This window comes from Ovis canadensis, chromosome 2 (genome assembly GCF_042477335.2).
Source record: "Ovis canadensis isolate MfBH-ARS-UI-01 breed Bighorn chromosome 2, ARS-UI_OviCan_v2, whole genome shotgun sequence".
NCBI classification, from domain to species: domain Eukaryota; kingdom Metazoa; phylum Chordata; class Mammalia; order Artiodactyla; family Bovidae; genus Ovis; species Ovis canadensis.
The window spans coordinates 254,539,603-254,557,628 of NC_091246.1; the positions used below are offsets into that span (position 1 = coordinate 254,539,603).

Consider the following 18,026-nt stretch of genomic DNA (forward strand, 5'->3'; position numbering starts at 1 on the left):
CGTCTCCTGCACTGGCAGGTGGGTCCTTCACCCCTGAGCACTGGGGAAGCCCACTCCATAAGCTTTAACTCGGGTGTGAAAATGAGGCTGCAAGGTTCCATCTCTGTCCTCAGAGCAGAAACTACGTCAGGAAGACTGCGGCTTGAGCTGTCTCTACAGCATTCGCTCCTGGTCCACAGGGGCGCGTCCCGGCCTGGGGCTGCAGTGGGCCTCCCCATGAGGCTGTGGCCCCTCGTCCTCGAGAGAAGACCGCGGGGGCGGCGCCTCCCACCCCGCGCTGGCTTCCGGCTGCCGCTGTAAGCCGCCAGCTCTGAGCTCAGAGGTCTGAGTCAGCCTCACGGGACTGGAATCAAGGGGTGGCAGGCTAGCTCCTTCTGGAGGCTCTGGGAGAGAACCCATTTCCCTTCCTTTTTCAGCGTCTAGTGGTCAGCTGGCTGGCGGCTCTTCTTCCGTATTCAGTGCCCATCACTCCAGTCTCTGTTGCTGACATCAGAAGTCTTTTCCCATCCCGGCCCCGCTTCCTCCCTTTCATGAGGAGCCTTGTGAGGGCATAGCGTCCTCCCAGATCACCCAGGAGAATCCCCATCGCAAGGTCCCTGACTTAATCTCACTTGCAAAGCCCCTGTTGCCATGTAAGACGGCGTCTGCTTCTGGGCTTGGGGCCCATCTGAGAGGCCGTCCTCAGCCTGCCTGCTGCACCTCTAGCCTGTGCCTCTGTGCTGTGCTCAGTCGCTCAGTCCTGTCTGACTCTTTGTGACCCCGTGGACTGTAGCCCACTAGGCTCCGCTGCTCATGGGGATTCTCCAGTCAAGAGTACTGGAGTGGGTAGCCTATCCCTTCTCGACTGACCCAGGAATCGAATCGGGGTCTCCTGCGTTGCAGGCAGATTCTTTACCAGCTGAGCCACCAGGGAAGCTCACCTCCAACTCTACTGCCCACAAATTGATGGTTTGTACCCTGGGACTTCATGGGGGCCACAGACGCCCTGAAACTTGATGCCAAATAGTGGGCTTGGGAGCATTTTTCGTGGGAAGATGAGTAGTCTCAAGCGGGTCTGTGACTCCACAGATCTAAAACCCATTCTTTCCAAATCCTCCCTTTCTCTCGAAAACCCTTGCCAACCTGACCTCCTCCCCTGCTGGGCCATCAAAACTGCTCCCTTGAGCTCCTCTGGTGGTCTGCTGGTTAAGAGTCCACCTTGCAGTCCAAGAGACCAGGGTTCAATCCCTGGTCTGGGAAGGTCCCACTTGCCACAGGACAACGAAGCCCGTGCCCCCAGCTACAGAGCCTGTGCCCGAGACCCGGGAGCTGCGATTACTGAAGCCCGAGCGCCAGAGCCTGTGCCTTGAGACCAGAGGAGTCACTGCCGTGAGGAGCGCCCCCACAGCTGGAGGAAGGCTGTGCGCAGCGGGGAGCCCCCACAGCAAGCACCGGCCGGCCAAGAGTCAGCGTGGGACAGATGCCCCTCGGGGTCCCTGCGGCCACAGTCAGCTCAGCGCGCAAGGCCTGGGCTCCCTTGTCCCTGAGCGGCGCCTGGGTCGGCTGGTCGCCCCCGGCCTTCCCACGCTCTCTGCACCTGGCGTTTGGGACATCGTGGTCTTCCTTTGTTCCCTCCGAGTCTCCTGTGCGCTGGGGGTGGGGCACAGACCTGGTCCTCCTTTCACTCCCTTCCCTGGTGGTCTCGCCTGGTCTCAAGAAATACCGTCCACATGCTGACCGTGGTCAGGCTCACAGTGCGGTCTGCACGTCCCTCCCAAACGCCGTGAGTGCACCCCCGGCCTGCCTGACGCCCCGCCTGGAGGCTGACCAGACATCTCACACTTGCCCCAGTCAGAACTGCTGACCCTGCTCCCCACTCCCTCATTCCCTGCCTGTCCTGAGGTCCTCCCCTCCCAGGGGGTGGTGCCTGCCACACGAGGGTCAAGGCCTGGAGCCCCCCCTTGTCAATCCCGCACAGTGTCAGGAAGTCCTGTTCGTTCTGCCCTCAAAGCGTATCCCAAGGGACTTCCCTGGTGGTCCAGGGGCTGAGACTCCTCACTCCCAGCTCTGGGACTCTGGGTTGAATCCCTGGTCAGGGACCTAGACCCCACACGCTGCAACTTAAGCTCCTACAGGCTGAAACTAAGGCCTGGTGCAGGCAGATCAGCAAGTAACTATTAAAAATAAAATCACATCCCAAAGCCGACTGCTTCTCCACTCCCTTGCCCCATCATCTGTCACCAGGTACAGTGGTGACCTCGTCCCCGATCCCCCCGCCCCACCCTTCCTCGCTGTGGTCCATTCTCAATATGCAACCAGAGACTGCCTTTAACAGCACCAATCAGATCATACTCGTCCTCTGCTGAAGACTCTGCAATGAAGCAATAATTCCCCAGAGTCTCAGATTCTGAAGAAATGGCCTCACAGTGGCCAGGAAGCCCCAGGACCCGTCTCCCCCAGCGACACCCATTCCCGCCACGTGCCTGCCTCCCCACCTCTCTGCCTCTTGCTCACTCGGTCCCCCCCTTCCGGCCTCCTCACCACTCCCTGGGCCTGCCAGGCACGTCCCGCCTCAGGACTTCCGCACTGACTTTCCCGCTGCCCAGAACCCTCTGCACCCTGACATCCGTAGAGGCAACTCCTTGACCTCTGTGGGGTTTTTGCTCCAGTGTCAGCTTCTCGATGAGGCCTCCTCTGACCATTTCATTTAAAGTCGCCATCTAATCCCCTCAGCCCTCTGGCTGCTGGCAGCCCCGTGATTCCGCTTTCCTTTTCTGTAGTACTTGACTGCACCTCCCAACATATAATGTAACTTATTTATTCATTAGGCTTACTGTTCTGGCCTTCCCTGGGGGTCCAGTGGTTTAGAACCCACCTGCCAGTGCGGGGCACACAGGTTCGATCCCTGGTCTGGGAGCTAGATCCCACGTGCCGCAGAGCGACCGAGTGCGTGTGCCCCAGCAGCTGAGCCCACACACCCAAGTGCCCACTCTGCAACCAGAGAGAGCCCGTGCAGCCGAGAATAAATAAACTAAAAACACTCATCGTTGCTGTCCCACTGCCCAGAGCCCTCTTCTCCCAGACATCCGCGGAGTGAGCTCCCTCGCCTCTTTGGAGTGTTTGCTCCACTGTGAGCTTCTCAACGAGGCCTCCACTGACTATTTCATTTGTCTATCTCTCTGAGCTAGAATGACAACCCCATAAGAGTAGGGGCCTCGGCATCGCTCAGCAATAGATCCCTACGGATCCCTACACAGTTGGACGGACTACGCGCTCAAAGAACATGTGATGAAGGGGTGATGAATTCACCCGGGTCGCTGCCCCGGCGCCATGAGACGAAGGCACAAAGGCTGCAGGCTTGGGTTCCTGCAGTCAAGGGGTTTCCACTGTCTGCAGAAGGGGGTCCCCCAGAGTGGGGTGTGCAGGAGATGCCTGGATGGGGGGTACTTGCCATCGATCCCAGCACAGACTTAGAAGGTGTCCAGGTTCTCCTCCAGTCTTTCTGGTCAGTCAAAGATAAAGGTCTCAGAGCGGTGGGACAAATCCACCCTTAACACCTGCTCACCTCCTGTCTTAACAAGGAGAGCAAAACCTCGATTCTGAGCTTTTGTGGACCTTTGTGTGAAGATGGATTTAATAGCACTCTTTGTTTTCATTCAATTTAACTTCAAGGTTAAACGCTTCTATTTATGGCAAGCACCCTCGGTGCTCCATTTACTGGTTTAAAGTTTACTGACGTCGCCTTGTGGAAGGAACAGCCCCCGTGTGTCAGGCTGCGCACCAAGTGCCTGGTGAGCAGTGATGGCACCATGGCCCAGCCCCTGCCTGCGTGGCGCTTCCAGCTTATCTGGGAGGCAGAGGGTGGGAAGCAAGCAGGCTGGTGATGTATAAGAGACTCCAGGAGGAACAGGCAGGGGGAGAATACCAGGGCCGTGGGTGGGTCCTTCTGCCTCAGGCTGGCCTCCCTGAGGGCACAGAGGCTGAGACTCGGAGGTGGAGATGCAGCCAGACCCTGAACTGGGGCAAGCGCCGCAGGCAGTGGAAACAGCAGGTGCAAAGGCCCCAGGGTGAGCACAAGCTGGGCGCATGTGAAGACCAGGGAGGAGGCCAGTGGGGCTGCAGCCCCGTGAGGGGCAGGGAAGTGGCCCAGGGCTGGAGAAGCAGATGGCGCTGTAGCCTGGTGAGGAGCTTGATTCTTATCCCAATTCTTTTTATAAAATTTATTTTTATCTATTTATTTGGCTGCATCAGGTCTTAACTCCCTGGCCAGGCGAGGGGGAATCTTAGTTCCCCAACAAGACTTTGAACCTGCATCTCCTGCATTGCAAGGAGGGTTCTTAGTCACTGGCCACCAGGGAAGTCCCTGAGAAAGCAAGTGTGAAGGCGTTAGTCGCTCAGTCCGGTCTGACTCTGCGACGACTCCATGGACTGCAGCCTGCCAGACTCTCTGTCTGTGGAAGTCTCCAGGCGAGAGCCCTGGACTGGGCAGCCATGCCCAGGGACCGAACCTGCATCTCCCGCATGGCAGATGGGCTCTTCACCGTCTGACCCACCAGGAAAGCCCAGGGGAGTCCCTATTCCACTATCCCCAATTCCTTTCCTGAGTGATTTGAATCAAGATACCCCGACCTGGTGGCTCAGATGGTTAAGAACCCACCTGCAATGCAGGAGACCTGGGTTTGATCCCTGGGTTGGGAAGATCCCCTGGAGGAGGGCATGGCAACCCACTCCAGTATTCTTGCCTGGAGACTTCCTTGGACAGAGGAGTCTGGCGGGCCACAGTCCACGGGGTCACAAAGAGCTGGACACCACTGCATGACTAAGCACAGTGACCAACACCCCTGACTGCCGTGCGGGCTAAGGGACCACAACAGCCTCCCTCCATCTGAGGCTGTCTATAGGAAGGCCAGTTTTCATTCCAATCCCAAAGAAAGGCAATGCCAAAGCATGTTCAAACTACCACACAATTGCACTCATCTCACACACTAGCAAAGTAACGCTCAAAATTCTCCAGGCCAGGCTTCAGCAGAATGTGAACCGTGAAATTCTAGATATTCAAGCTGGATTTAGAAAAGGCAGAGGAACCAGAGATCAATTTGCCAACATCCGCTGGATCATAGAAAAAGCAAGAGAGTTCCAGAAAAACATCTGCTTCTGTTTTATTGACTATGCTAAAGCCTTTGACTGTGTGGATCACAATAAACTGTGGAAAATTCTGAAAGAGATGGGAATACCAGACCGCCTTACGTGCCTTCTGAGAAATCCGTATGCAGGTGAAGAAGCAACAGTTAGAACTGGACATGGAACAACAGTCTGGTTCCAAATAGGAAAAGGAGTCAAGGAGCCACGTCAAGGCTGTATATTGTCACCCTGCTTGTTTAACTTCTATGCAGAGTACATCATGAGAAACGCTGGGCTGGAAGAAACACAAGCTGGAATCAAGATTGCTGGGAGAAATATCAATAACCTCAGATATGCAGATGACACCACCCTTATGGCAGAAAGTGAAGAGGAACTAAAAAGCCTCTTGATGAAAGTGAAAGACGAGAGTGAAAAAGTTGGCTTAAAGCTCAACATTCAGAAAACGAAGATCATGGCATCCGGTCCCATCACTTCATGGGAAATAGATGGGGAAACAGTGGAAACAGTGTCAGACTTTATTTTTGGGGGGCTCCAAAATCACTGCAGATGGTGACTGCAGCCATGAAATTAAAAGACACTTGCTCCTTGGAAGAAAAGCTATGACCAACCTAGACAGCATATTGAAAAGCAGAGACATTACTTTGCCAACAAAGGTCCATCTAGTCAAAGCTATGGTTTTTCCAGGGGTCATGTATGGATGTGAGAGTTGGACTATAAAGAAAGTTGAGTGCTGAAAAATTGCTGCTTTTGAACTGTGGTGTTGGAGAAGACACTTGAGAGTCCCTTGGACTGCAAGGAGATCCAACCAGTCCATCCTAAAGGAAATCAGTCCTGAATACTCATTGGAAGGACTGATGCTAAAGCTGAAATTCCAATACTCTGGCCATCTGACATGAAGAACTGACTCATTTGAAAAGACCCTGATGCTGGGAAAGAGTGTAGGTGGGAGGAGAAGGGGACGACAGAGGATGAGACAGTTGGATGGCATCACCGACTCGATGGGCATGAATTTGAGCAGACTCCGGGTGTTGGTGAAGAAAAGGCAAGCCAGGTGTGGTGCAGTCCATGGGGATGTAAAGAGTTGGACATGACTGAGCGACTGAACTGAACCAAATGGCAGAGACGTCATGACCCCAACTAAATCCCTGCGTCGGCAGCACGCAGCACGGGAGAGCCAGTGAGTTAAACTCAGGTCTCCTTTCAAAGCCTCCCGCGTGGGCAAGGTCAGCCCCTTGCCCTTTGGGGAACAGAATGCTGCTTGGACAGCCGTTCACCGAAGCGCAGCTCGCACCTCACACTCCCTCCTCCATCTTCTCTGGGTGCCTGAGGTCAGGGGGCTGTCAGGGCTCAGCACAGGCCTGGGGCTCTCTGAGAAAGCAGGGGCAGGGTGCTCATGGCCTGCTTTGAGTTCCAGCTTAACTGTCTTTTCGTGTGACCTCAAGAAAGCCGCTTCACCTTTTGAGCCTCAGTTTCTTCATCTATGAAATGGGCCTAGTAGTAGCACCTACTATTAGAGGTTGTCAGACAGATTACGTGAGCTCATGTCGGCATTCAGCACTGTGAGTGCCACAGGACGTGAGCCCCAAATGTAACCGTTATTACAGTTGTTCCCGTTTCCATTATTCTGTGCTGAGTTTGCAGGAAGCGACCCAGTTAGTCAAGCATGACTCAATGCTACGCTCTCACCTGACCCCCTAAACACATGTGGAGACCCTGGCTGATAAAGTCACACCGAGGAAATGACTGCTCTGGTCCTGAACAGCCTGCGTGTCCCGAGGGGAGCCCCTGAAAGTCACTCCCACCCAAAAGAGAGCCTCCAGCTGGATGCTGAGGAAGGTTCTGGTCCGGGCCCTACCCCCACCTCGCAGAAGAGCATCTTTTCTTCTTTTGGCTACACCACAGGGCATGAGGGATCCTAGTTCCCTGGCCGGGGGTTGAACCTATGCCCTGAACAGTGGAAGTGCAGAGTCCTAACCGCTGGACACCAGTGAGGCCCCAAGAGCATCTGCAGCGGAACAAGGGTGCCCATGCCCAACCCGCATGCTCAGCAGGGCTTTCCTGAGGGACGCTCAAGCTCACAGCCAGAAAGGGCTTTGGGAAAGGCAAGCCCATATCTCATCACATAACAGAAATATCCCAGGAGGAGGCTTTCTGAAGATTCAGTGGCTAAGACTCCGCGGTTCCAACACACGGAGTGCGGGTTTAATCCCTGGTGAGGGAACTAAGATCCCACATGTCAAGCCACGCAGCTGAAAAAGAAAATTAAAATAAAATAGTACCTTTAAAAAGGGCTTCCCTGGTGGCTCAGCAGTAAAGAACCCACCTGCCAGTGCAGGAGACTTGCATTTGATCCCTGGGTCGGGAAGATCCCCTGGAGGAAGACATGACGGCCCACTCCAGTATTCCGGCCTGGAGAATCCCACGGACCGAGGAGCCTGGCTGTCTACAGCCCAGGGGGTTGCAAAGAGTTGGACACAACTGAGCATGCACACACACAGAGAAACGCAAACTTAAAAACCAAGATAGCGACGGATAGACAGATAATTAAAAAAAAACTGCCCCTCCACCTGTGTGACAGCTGCTCGGCGTCCTGCGGCCCTACGCACCTGCGGGTGCTCGGTGTGGGGCGGGGGATGGAAGCCAGGAAGGAGGCAGGAGCCGGGCACGCACGCTGCACCCACCCCGTGCGGCACGTACCAGCATGCACTTGATGGGGAAGTCCTTCAGGCCTCTGTTCCTCGGGGAGTCAAAGACCACGGGCAGCGTCCTGTGTGGGGCTTGGGTGTAGCCAATCTCCATCTCGTCCTATGCAGAGAGAGGGGCAGGGAGGCTGTCACACCTGCTCTCGACGCCTGGCGCAGGGATGGGGGCTGGAGAACCATCTGCTCTCTCTCCCCGTGGGGTCAAGGGCAAATGCACTGGGTTATTCAACCCCAGAAGAGGGGCTCTGGGAAAGCAGAGCTTACTGTCCTGTGCTTGAATCCACGTGCAGAGGAATCAACCCAGGTGCCCTTCACTCTTGCTCCTGGTGGGTGCCAGGGACCCACGGTGTACCAGCCACGGGCCCTGAGCTTGAGGGGCGACCCAAGAGCTGGGCGTTCAGCACCCAGAGCTAGGAGGGGAGGGAGGTGAGACATCCACGGGAACACAGAGGGGGGGCTCCCAACGCAGCTGGGATGGCGCAGGGGAGACTTCTTAAAGAGGTTCTAGTGTGGCACAGGGAACTCTACTCCGCTCCTTGACGACCCAAATGGGAAGAGAGCCTAAGAAAGCATAGATACACGCGTATGTGTGCCTTCCCTGTGGCCCAGCTGGTGAAGGGTCTGCCCGCCACGCAGGAGACCCCGGTTCCCTTCCTGGGTCAGGAAGAGCCCTGGAGGAGGGATGGGCTGCCCACTGCAGTATTCTTGGGCTTCCCTGTGGCCCAGCTGGTAAAGGATCCGCTTGCAATGTGGGAGACCTGGGTTTGATCCCTGGGTCGGGAAGAGCCCTGGAGGAGCGGATGGCGACCCACTGCAGTATCCTTGTCTGGAGAATCCCATGGACAGAGCAGCCTGGCAGGCTACAGTCCAAGGGGCTGCAAAGGGTCAGACACGCCTGAGCGACTGAGCGCAGCGCGGCGCGTGCACAGCTGGTTCACGTTGCCGCGGAGCAGAAACTAACAGCGCTGTGAAGCTCCGGTTCCCTAACGCCAATGAATGATGAAAGCGAAGTGAGAGCCGCTCAGTCATGTCCGACTCTGGGACGCCATGGACTACTCAGTCCACGGGATTCTCCAGGCCAGAACACCGGAGTGGGTAGCCTTTCCCTTCTCCAAGGGGTTTTCCCAACCCAGGGATCAAACCCAGATCTCGCACATTGCAGGTGGATTCTTTACCAACTGGGCCACAAGGGAAGCCCACAAATGCATAATAATAATAAGAGTGCTGCTGAGCTGGAGCCTGGAGGACAGAGGTAATCCTGCCCCAAAAGAGGGCGGGTAAGGCCCCAGCTGAGCCCCTGGGACAGAGACGGGAGGGCGCAGATGGGATTGGGTGCACAGCTGGTCTGCATCCAGCCGGCAGGCGTGACGTTGGCCATAAAACACTACTAGGCTGAACCATCTTGGAGGTTCACACTGCCATGCCCTGAGATGAAAAATGGTGACGTTCCAGCCATTTCATCTAGTTTGCTCTAACACAGGCGGAAAGATAGGAAAGGCAGAGAGGGGATTCTCTGGGGGTTGTGTGTGTGTGTCTCAGCTGCTTCAGTCGCGTCCGACTCTTTGCAACCCCGGGGACTATAGCCCTTCAGGCTCCTCTGTCCATGGGATTCTCCAGGCAAGAATACTGGAGTGGGTCATCATTTCCTCCTCCAGGGGCTCTTCCTGACCCAGGGATCCTTGTGACCCAGGCATCCAACCCGGGTCTTCTGCATTGCAGTCAGATTCTTTACCGTCTGAGCCACCAGGGAGGCCACATTTGGCAGTTAGAAAGGAGTGCTGATCCAGGGTGGCGGACGCGGGGCAACTGGATCGGGAGGTAGCTGAGGGGGGAGACGGGCGCCTCGGAAGACGCTGGGGCAGGGCTGTGGCCTGCCTGGGGGCCGAGCCCGGGGCGGCCTGCCTGGGGGCCGAGCCCGGGGCGGCCTGCCTGGGGGCCGAGCCCGGGGCGGCCTGCCTGGGGGCCGAGCCCGGGGCGGCCTGGCCTGGGGGCAGGGCTGCTGGAGCTGCCGCTGGAGCCCCAGCCCCCGAGCTTTGCAGCATTTGTTCAGTTTCCTGAGGTCGTCTGAGAGTTTTCAAGCAGGAAGGAGGTCATCTCGGTGACAAGGCTAGCAGGCCGTTTAAATGTGAGTAGGGTCGCTTTCCTGAGCCTCCCCCGTCTGCGGGGACCCTGGGAGGCTCTTAACTCCTCGCCGGCCGAGGAAGGGTGGCCAGCGGGGTGCAGGCCAAGCCGGTGGAGCCGGGCCCCGTGCCCCTTGACCCTCGGGGTGTGCCTCCCGCGCCCAGCCCGCCTGCCCCGAGGGCACACACCTGCATCCACCGGTCATTCACGCTCTCGTCCTGCGCACAGACGGTCAGCTTGCACTTGGCTTTTCTGGCCAGCGCGGTCAGTGACGTCAGGAAGTCCTCATTTTCAAATAACCTAGAAAGATCAGGAAGAAAGAAAAGGTCCTCGGGGCCCCTGATTCCATACCCAGCGGCCTTGGCTGGGCTCTGAGGAGGCGGGCTGGACTAAGGGCGGAGCAGGCGTAGGCGCTGAGGCCAGGACACAGGACAGGACCCCCGTGCTGGGTGCTTCGAGACCCCTGGAGCCCGATGGAGACCCCCACTTGCCCCGTCTGTCTGCTCTGAGCATGCTGTTTCCCTGAGCTCTGCTGACAACCCAGGAGGGGACCAGCAGGCACCCTTCCAGCGAGCAGAAGGCAGAGCCTGGAGGTGAGCATCAAGGTCATGCCACGTGCTTTCAGGTCCAGGCCTTGCTGGCTTCCAGGCTGCATCCTGACCACTAGGTTACACTCACAGCCCTCCTTCCCCCAGGTGGCAGGAAGGGGCGGGGGGAAGGCCCCCCCCCCCGGGCCCTGCGTGGTTATCAGGGGCTCCCTGGCCGCGGGATGGACGCCCAGGGCCCCCTGCCGCGTGCCCTGCCCCAGGATAGAGAACGCGAGCTCAGAGGTTGGTCAGGAACGGGCGTTGGAAATGAGTGCCCGGGGTTCCGCGTGCAGGGCCGCCCTCGTGGGAGCCCGGAGGCCTCGCCCGGAGGACCAGAGCTCTCATCTTCCGGGTCTGGCGAAGTCCAAAGGACCCCAGGAGCTAAAGCCACCCTCAGGATGCTCGGGGCCGGAGAGTGACAGGGAAACAGCGCCCAGGATGACTTCCCTGTCCGCTTGCGGCGCCAAACAAGCCCCGCCCTCAGCCGGCGCATTGGGCGCACCCCTGCCCCATCCACGCCGCGGGGCACGAAGCGCCCCGGGGTCCTGCTCCAGGGGCTCCCTGGGGGTGTGTGTGTGTGTCTGGGCCCTGCCCTGGCCCTCCAGGGCCCCTCACCTGCACACGTACACCTCCTTCGGGGGCTGGGTGTTGGGGGTCATGATCCAGGGGGCCACACGGAAGACCACGCTGTCCTGGAAAAGCAGGCTTTGGGGGAGCTCCTGCGGCGGGGGGGAGGGGGGGAGGGCGAGAGAGGGGCTGTGAGAGCAGCCAGGTGCACGGGGAGCCCCTCCCCAGCTGGGCCGGGGCCTGGAAGCCCAGCTCCCCACCCCAGCACCTCCCCGCCACGCCCCCCACCCCGCCCCCGCCAACCCCCAACCGGGCCTACCGGGTTGGACGCGTCCAGCAGGGAGAGGTGGAGGGAAACGAGCCCCGGGAAGCTGGTGTCGGGGAAGGCCAGGCCCTCCACGTAGAAGTGCGTGCTGCGCCGGCCGCCCGGGAGCTCCAGCAGGTGAGACGGGCGCTCCGGCCCCAGGACCGCGCTGTACCGGGAGGGCTGCCGGCCCCCTGGGAGCGAGCAGGGGGTCAGCGCTGCGTCCCTGTTTCTGAGGAGCCCGAGCCCCTCCTCAGGAGTAGAGGGCTGAGCCTCAGCCGCGACATCACCGGATGGAGGCCCAGGACCGGCATGATGGGGGTGCCTGAGTCCCACCCAGTGCTACAGAAAGCCCAGCATACTTGATAGTCCGCTCTTGCTCTCGTCCACTCCCTGCCTTTCACCTGCTCGCAGCTGACCCCGAAGGATCAGGGAGACAGTCTTTGTCCTTGGCGGCACGGAGCACACGGTCTACTGGATAAGTGCGTCCATGTTAAGTCACTCCGATCGGGTCTGACTCTTTGCGACCCTATGGACCCCAGCCCAGCAGGCTTCTCAGTCCGTGAGATTCTCCAGGCAAGAATACTGGAGTGGGCTGCTGTGTCCTCCTCCAGGGGAGCTTCCCCATCCAGGGATCGAACCCGTGTCTCTTATGTCTCCTGCATCGGCAGGCGGGTTCTTCACCACCAGCACCACAGCAGGGAGAAGAAATGACAGTCAAAATCTCAGACAGCAATGAGTGCTGGAGAGTCAGGGAGGGCTTCCTGGAGGAGGTGATGCCTCCACAGAGCCAAGGAAAAGACAGTCAAAATCTCAGACAGCAATGAGTGCTGGAGGGTCAGGGAGGGCTTCCTGGAGGAGGTGATGCCTCCACAGAGCCAAGGAAAAGACAGTCAAAATCTCAGACAGCAATGAGTGCTGGAGGGTCAGGGAGGGCTTCCTGGAGGGGGTGATACCTCCACAGAGGCAAGGAGTTGGTTTGTGGCCAAACCAATGTCAGTCTAATCCCTGCGGTCTGAATGGAAGTAAGTCAGGTGTGCTCCTCGGCGCAGCCCTTATAGGCCCCCCACCCCGTACAGACGAGAAGCCGCAGTCACTTCCTGCCTCTGTGACCGGCCCCTCCCCTCTGGCCTCTCTGCTCTGCCTGTTCACCTTTGTAAACCTTGCCTGGTGCTCTCAGCACACTGGCCCCCCTGCATCCTTGAGCCGTGGGCACAGCCCACCTCAGGGCCTTTGCACCTGCAGTCCCCCCTGCCCCAGAGTGCCCTTCCCCTGATGTTCCTCGGTCTCCCAGTGCTCAGCGACCTTCTGGGGGGCCTCCCCGACCGCCCTCTCCCCCTCCCCTGCTGCACCCTTCTCTGCAAGGACACATTTAGCGCCTTCTGGGGCTGCAGGCAACGACCTTTCATGTATCATCACCCCCATCCCGCTGAGGGCAGAGACTTTGCTAAGTTCTTTGCTCTGTCCCATGTGCCTAGAGCCGACCTAGCGCGGGACGGCAGGGGCCCCTGAGCCACCAAGAAGCTGCTGATGCTTCTGACCAGCAGATTGTTGAACAAATGATTGCATGTTACAGGTGTTATGTGCAGTCAACTTGGATTCAACGTCCCTTGTGGGAACTTCTCCGGCAGCCCCATGGGTAAGATGCCGCACCTCCGCCACAGGGGGCGGGGGTTCAGTCCCTGCTTGGGGAACTAGGGTCTTGCATGCCACATGCTGTGGCCAAAAAAAAAAAAAGGAAAACAAACAAAAACCCCAATTGCTTTCAGAAATAAGAGCAAAACAGTTCCTGCAAATGAGTCTTCTGCGTGTGTCTGTGCATGTGTGTGAGAGAGAGAAGAGCTGGACACACACGATCAGCTTCAGCAGTGCTTGGGAGGGACGGTGGGCCCTTCTCTGCGCTCGCCCGGCACCAGACCCCGTCTGTTGCCTGGGTCTTGTCTGTGCCCTTTCTGTGCCCCCGTTCAAAGAGGCCCTCCAGCTCGCTCCCTGCTGCCTCCTCGATTCTTAGAACCTGGCACGGGGGAGGTGCTCGGGAATTTTCCCCGAGGAGGGTGTGGAGAGGCGGGGGGCAGTGAGGGGATAGCCAGAGGCGACTCACCGTTGTCTTGAAACACCCTGACTTTGTCCATCTCAGATTTGGCCACGTGGAGCACCAGCTGGTGCTTGCTGAAAAAGTCCCTGGGGGTCTTGGTGCTCAGGGTCACCAGGGACAGGTCCTCCAGGTCTGGAGAGAGAAGGGCGTGGCTGAGACGTCAGCCCCTGAGACCACCCTCCCCCCAAGACCACCCTTCATCTCTTCACCTGGCTTTATTTTCTTTGTGCTCTTTCCAGTTTTTAAGTGACATTTTTCATTTTAGAATTAAAGCGAATCAGGGTTTGGACATGACCTCTCCCACCAGGATGAGCTTAGGATGTTAGCTTGGCGAGGCAGAAACCACATCTGTCTTACGTGTTGCTTTGCTCCCAGCTCTGAGACGTATCCAGACCAATGCCTAGCACGAGGCAAACGCTCACTGATTGTTTGTGGACTGAGTGAGTGGAGAAGCTTCTCCCCGGGGCCCGCGAGGGAGATGAACCAGCCTGAATGGTGGCTGGCAAAGACGTGGGGAGAGCAGAGCCGGACAAGAGTCGCGTGGTTAAGGGCGCTGGAGTGGGCGGGGCGTGAGCCCTGGGTCTGTGGGAGCTTGGGGAGTCGTTTCCTCTCTCCGCGCCTCTGCATCCTTGTCGGCACGCAGGGCTAGGCACAGAGCCCGCGCGGAAAGGGTGCAGTCACAGGCGCAAAGCCCGAATTATAGCACCTTGCATCCTGGGAGGGTCCATACAGGTACGTGTGTGCCAGGCGCCATGGAGACGCTGCTCCCTGGCATCAGGACATGCCAACTGCCCGCAACTTCAAACTGCATCCAGCTAGGCCATTCTAGCAACTCCCGCAGGAAGGCAGTAGCTGCTGCCCTGGCCAAATGACCTCACTCCCTGGGCGCCCTCCTCCAGTGCACCTGGGCGTGCGTCTCCCATCCTGGCCACCACTCGGAGGCGTGCCAGCAGGGCTCCTAAACCTGCCCCGGTGCCAGGACGCCCGGGCTCAAATCCTGAGCCACACCCTTCTGGCTGTGTGACCCGGAGCAAATTGCTTAACTTCCTGTACCTCGGTTTTCCCATCTGTAAAGTGGGGATGAGAACCATACATACTTCTGAAGGATCAATTGAACTAATAGTTCTGGACTGGTTGGAGCAGCGCCCAGTCTGGCTGGGGCTCAGAGCCGCTCTGACCCGAGTTTGGGGCTCTAGTCAGGCTTTTGTCTTAAATTATTTGGGGCCCCAGGCTTGAGCTGAGAGCGGAAGTTTGCATTAGGCAACAGGCTGGGGATGGAAACGGCCCTGGAGGAGGCGCTGGGACGCTCGGCCTCGCTCCCTGCCCACCCCCCGGCTGCGGTGTGACCCTGGGCGGGTCACTTGCCCTCTCAGGACCCTTGTTCACTCCTTCACCTACGTAACCCGTGTGCTAACAAGAGCAAGCTTCCAGTAAGCCTGATTTCTGAGGACTGTCGCCAGGCTCAGGACGAAAGGCTTTACAAAAAGACAAAAACCCTATTTCCACTAGATCTTGGGGGTCTTTACCGTTGCCGTCAAGCTGCTCATCCTGGTAGTCCACGGCGGAAGAGTTGGGGTTGTCTCTGTCACAGTTCACCAGCAGGATGGCGCCCTGCCCACGGGGGCCCCAGGTCCAGGCCCTCTGTGAACCCAGCAGAGACGGGCACGCTTAGGAGCACGTGTGCCCCTCCCGCTCCTGGGGAAGCCCGCCGCCTTGCCTGGCACCTCGCAGTCTCGAGTGGTTTACACACCTCGCTCCCACATCAGGTAGTGTTCTGGTCCTGAGAGTGGACTTTTGCCTCCCCCCAAAGTCATAAGCAAACTCAGTTCATCCATTTTAAAAATGGAGCCCAAGGGACCTCCCTGGTGGTTCAGTGGCTAAGACTTTGCCTTCCGATGCCGGGGGTGTGGGTTTGATCCCTTGAGGAGGGGCTAAGACCCCACATGCCTCTCGGCCAAAAAGGTCAAAATGTTAAACAGAAGCAATACTGTAACACACTCAATAAAGACTTTAAAAAGGTCCACATAAAAAGAAAATCTTAAAAAATTTTTAAAAAATGAAGTTAGGAGGCCAAGACAGTAAAACTGATTTCAACAGCTTTTAAAAACTGTTGGATTGGCAAACCAAACTGAGCTAAACGTTTGTGTCAAGATTCAGATCTAAATAGTTCCTCTTATGAGAGCTGTTAATTAACTCTTTCCTGAAAGTGTGGGCACTATTCTTAGCAGCTGGCTGCTATCTCTGCGAAGATGAAAGCAAATGGAGCGCCCCTCCCATCAAGGATCTAAACAGTGACGCCATCCTCTGTTTGTAGCAGAGTGTTCTGCCCCAGGGGATGACTGCAATTTGGGAAAGACAGAAGGGCGAGTTCCCCTCCCAGAGCTGCAGTTCTCCCCTTCGCTGCTGACCGATCCCACAAGGGGACCTTCATTTTTGACAGGTCCCGTCATCCTTAAGTGCACACCAGCGTATGGGCATTGCCCTGATGCTCCAGTGAATAGGTCTTGGCATTTTCACTGCCTGGGGCAGGGAAACTAAGATCTTGCAAGCTGAGCAGCGTGACCAAAAAAAATATAATTGGTTAATTAAAGTCCAGATCAGCATAAAAATGTGCCGGCAGCTTTGGGGCTTCAGGGACACCACAAGGCTTATCCTGAGGTTTCAGGCAACTCGTCACCTGTGCACCCCACCACGCTGCGTTTCTGCAGCCTACACTCCCTGCCCCACCCGCCCCCTTCCCTCCGCCACCCACTGCCTCTTTTTTCTGTTATTCCGCCCGTGTGAACCCTGCCCACCAGTCGCTAAACTCTGGCATAGGGCATGCTATGAGGCACGTTGTTGCTGTTCACTCCTTCAGTCGTGTCCGACTCTTCGTGACCCCATGGACTGCAGCCCGCCAGGCTCCTCTGTCTGTCCGTGGGATTTTCCAGGCAAGAATGCTGGAGTGGGTTGCCGTGCCCTCCTCCAGGGGATCTTCCTGACCCAGGGATTGAACCCCCATCTCTTATGTCTCCCGCATTGGCGGGTGGATTCATTATTACTGGGAAGTCCCACGTGCAGGATCTTAGTTCTCCAGCTGGTGATTGAACCTAGGACCCCTGCAGTGGAAGCGTGGAGTCCTGGCTACTGGGCCATGAGGGAATTCTCCACAGCCTAGATTTTGGGGCCAGGGTCCTGACCTGCCTGCAAATTTTCTCTGCTGTGCATGAACTGGGTGAATCTAGCTTTCGGTTTGTGGGATGACAGGTTCTCTGAATGTACAATCATGAAAATGTAGTTTTGTAGACTCGATGGGGCCTATATAAACCAGAGCAATAATGGTATTGGCGGTTTTAATTTTCTTTTTCTCCCTAAACTTGTGTTTCTTGGCCTATTAATATGGATATATGAAGCGCACTGCTGTTCATCCCATCACCACCAGGGGGCGTGTAAGGAGAGCCCAGCAGAGTCAGGACCATTCAGGGCCAGGTTGAGGTCAAGCTGTGCGTACCTGGTCCTTCACGCTGCCCGTGGGCTTCATTTTGCCAGTGCGGCTGATGTCTGCACTCAAGGAGATTTCTGAAATCCCAGAAAATAAGAAGAGAGGGTTGGTGAGGATACCAGACCAAGGGTGGGGCGCTTGGTCTGGCTACAGATGGACAGTCCTTTCCCCAGGAGGCATACCTGCACGAAGGATTTTTTGCCTCCCCTTCAGAGGAGACACAGGGTGTAAGACTCCCCATGTCCCCCGAGAAGTCTGGCTGCAATTCAGGCAGAAGAGCAGGGGCTCCTGACCACAGGCCTCCTCCTTGGGTGGGAGGCCATGCCACAACTGGGACGCCAACCAGACCCTGCGTGTCTGCCCCGTGCGTCCCCACCCCAGGGCTTCAGAAAGAGTTCCCAGCCACCCCAGTGGGTGTGTGAGGCAAAGCTCCTGCAAGGACACCTTGCCCCCTCACAGAAGCCTCTGGCCCACCTTCAGCACCCGGTGAGCTTGCAGCAGGGGGCTCAGTGGTTGCTTCAGTCCCACCTGACTTTCTGATCTGTGTGCCGTGGGACAAATCACAGCCTCAGACATACCTGCTCTGTCCACACGGCACGGGTGAGAAAGCATATGCCTTCCCCTCACCAGAACACTCGGCAACGTGACCATTCCAGTGATAACTGTGCGGTGACCTTATGAGGTCACAGAATGAGATTGGCCTGGATGACCTTGTAAACACACACACGGCCGTGAGTCAATGTTGGGCCAGAGTGCACAGCACTCGCTGGCCAGAACGTCCTGGCTCCCTGGCTAACCAGCTGTGTGGTCTTGGGCAAGTCTCTTTACCTCTTGTACCTCAGTTTCCTCACCTGTAAAATGGGATGATAGTGGCAATTTCACTGGACTGTTGTAAGGCTTAAATGTGAAGTCTTGGCACTCTGTCCAGCATAGAGTAAGTGCTAGATAATAATAATAAAATTATTAAAATGTGTTTTAGTGAAATAATGAATGGAATTTATTTATATTCATATTTATTAATGAAATGACATTTACTATGAAATAAATG

The 18,026-nt window shown here is 57.0% G+C and overlaps 1 protein-coding gene across 2 annotated transcripts in view; it reads right to left on the bottom strand.

The window, feature by feature from the left end:
* Nucleotides 1-18,026, bottom strand: part of PADI4 (peptidyl arginine deiminase 4) — a 35,392-nt gene that overhangs the window by 8,798 nt on the left and 8,568 nt on the right. The window contains exons 4-11 of one of the 2 annotated variants that reach the window (XM_069575159.1): nt 17,830-17,919; nt 16,988-17,055; nt 15,024-15,138; nt 13,504-13,629; nt 11,418-11,596; nt 11,147-11,250; nt 10,133-10,244; nt 7,819-7,926 (exon numbers count right to left, since the gene is read on the bottom strand). In XM_069575159.1, the coding sequence (XP_069431260.1) occupies nt 7,819-7,926; nt 10,133-10,244; nt 11,147-11,250; nt 11,418-11,596; nt 13,504-13,629; nt 15,024-15,138; nt 16,988-17,055; nt 17,830-17,919 (902 nt within the window). The remainder of the gene's footprint in view (nt 1-7,818; nt 7,927-10,132; nt 10,245-11,146; nt 11,251-11,417; nt 11,597-13,503; nt 13,630-15,023; nt 15,139-16,987; nt 17,056-17,829; nt 17,920-18,026) is intronic. The other variant, XM_069575158.1, reaches the window with a different exon arrangement.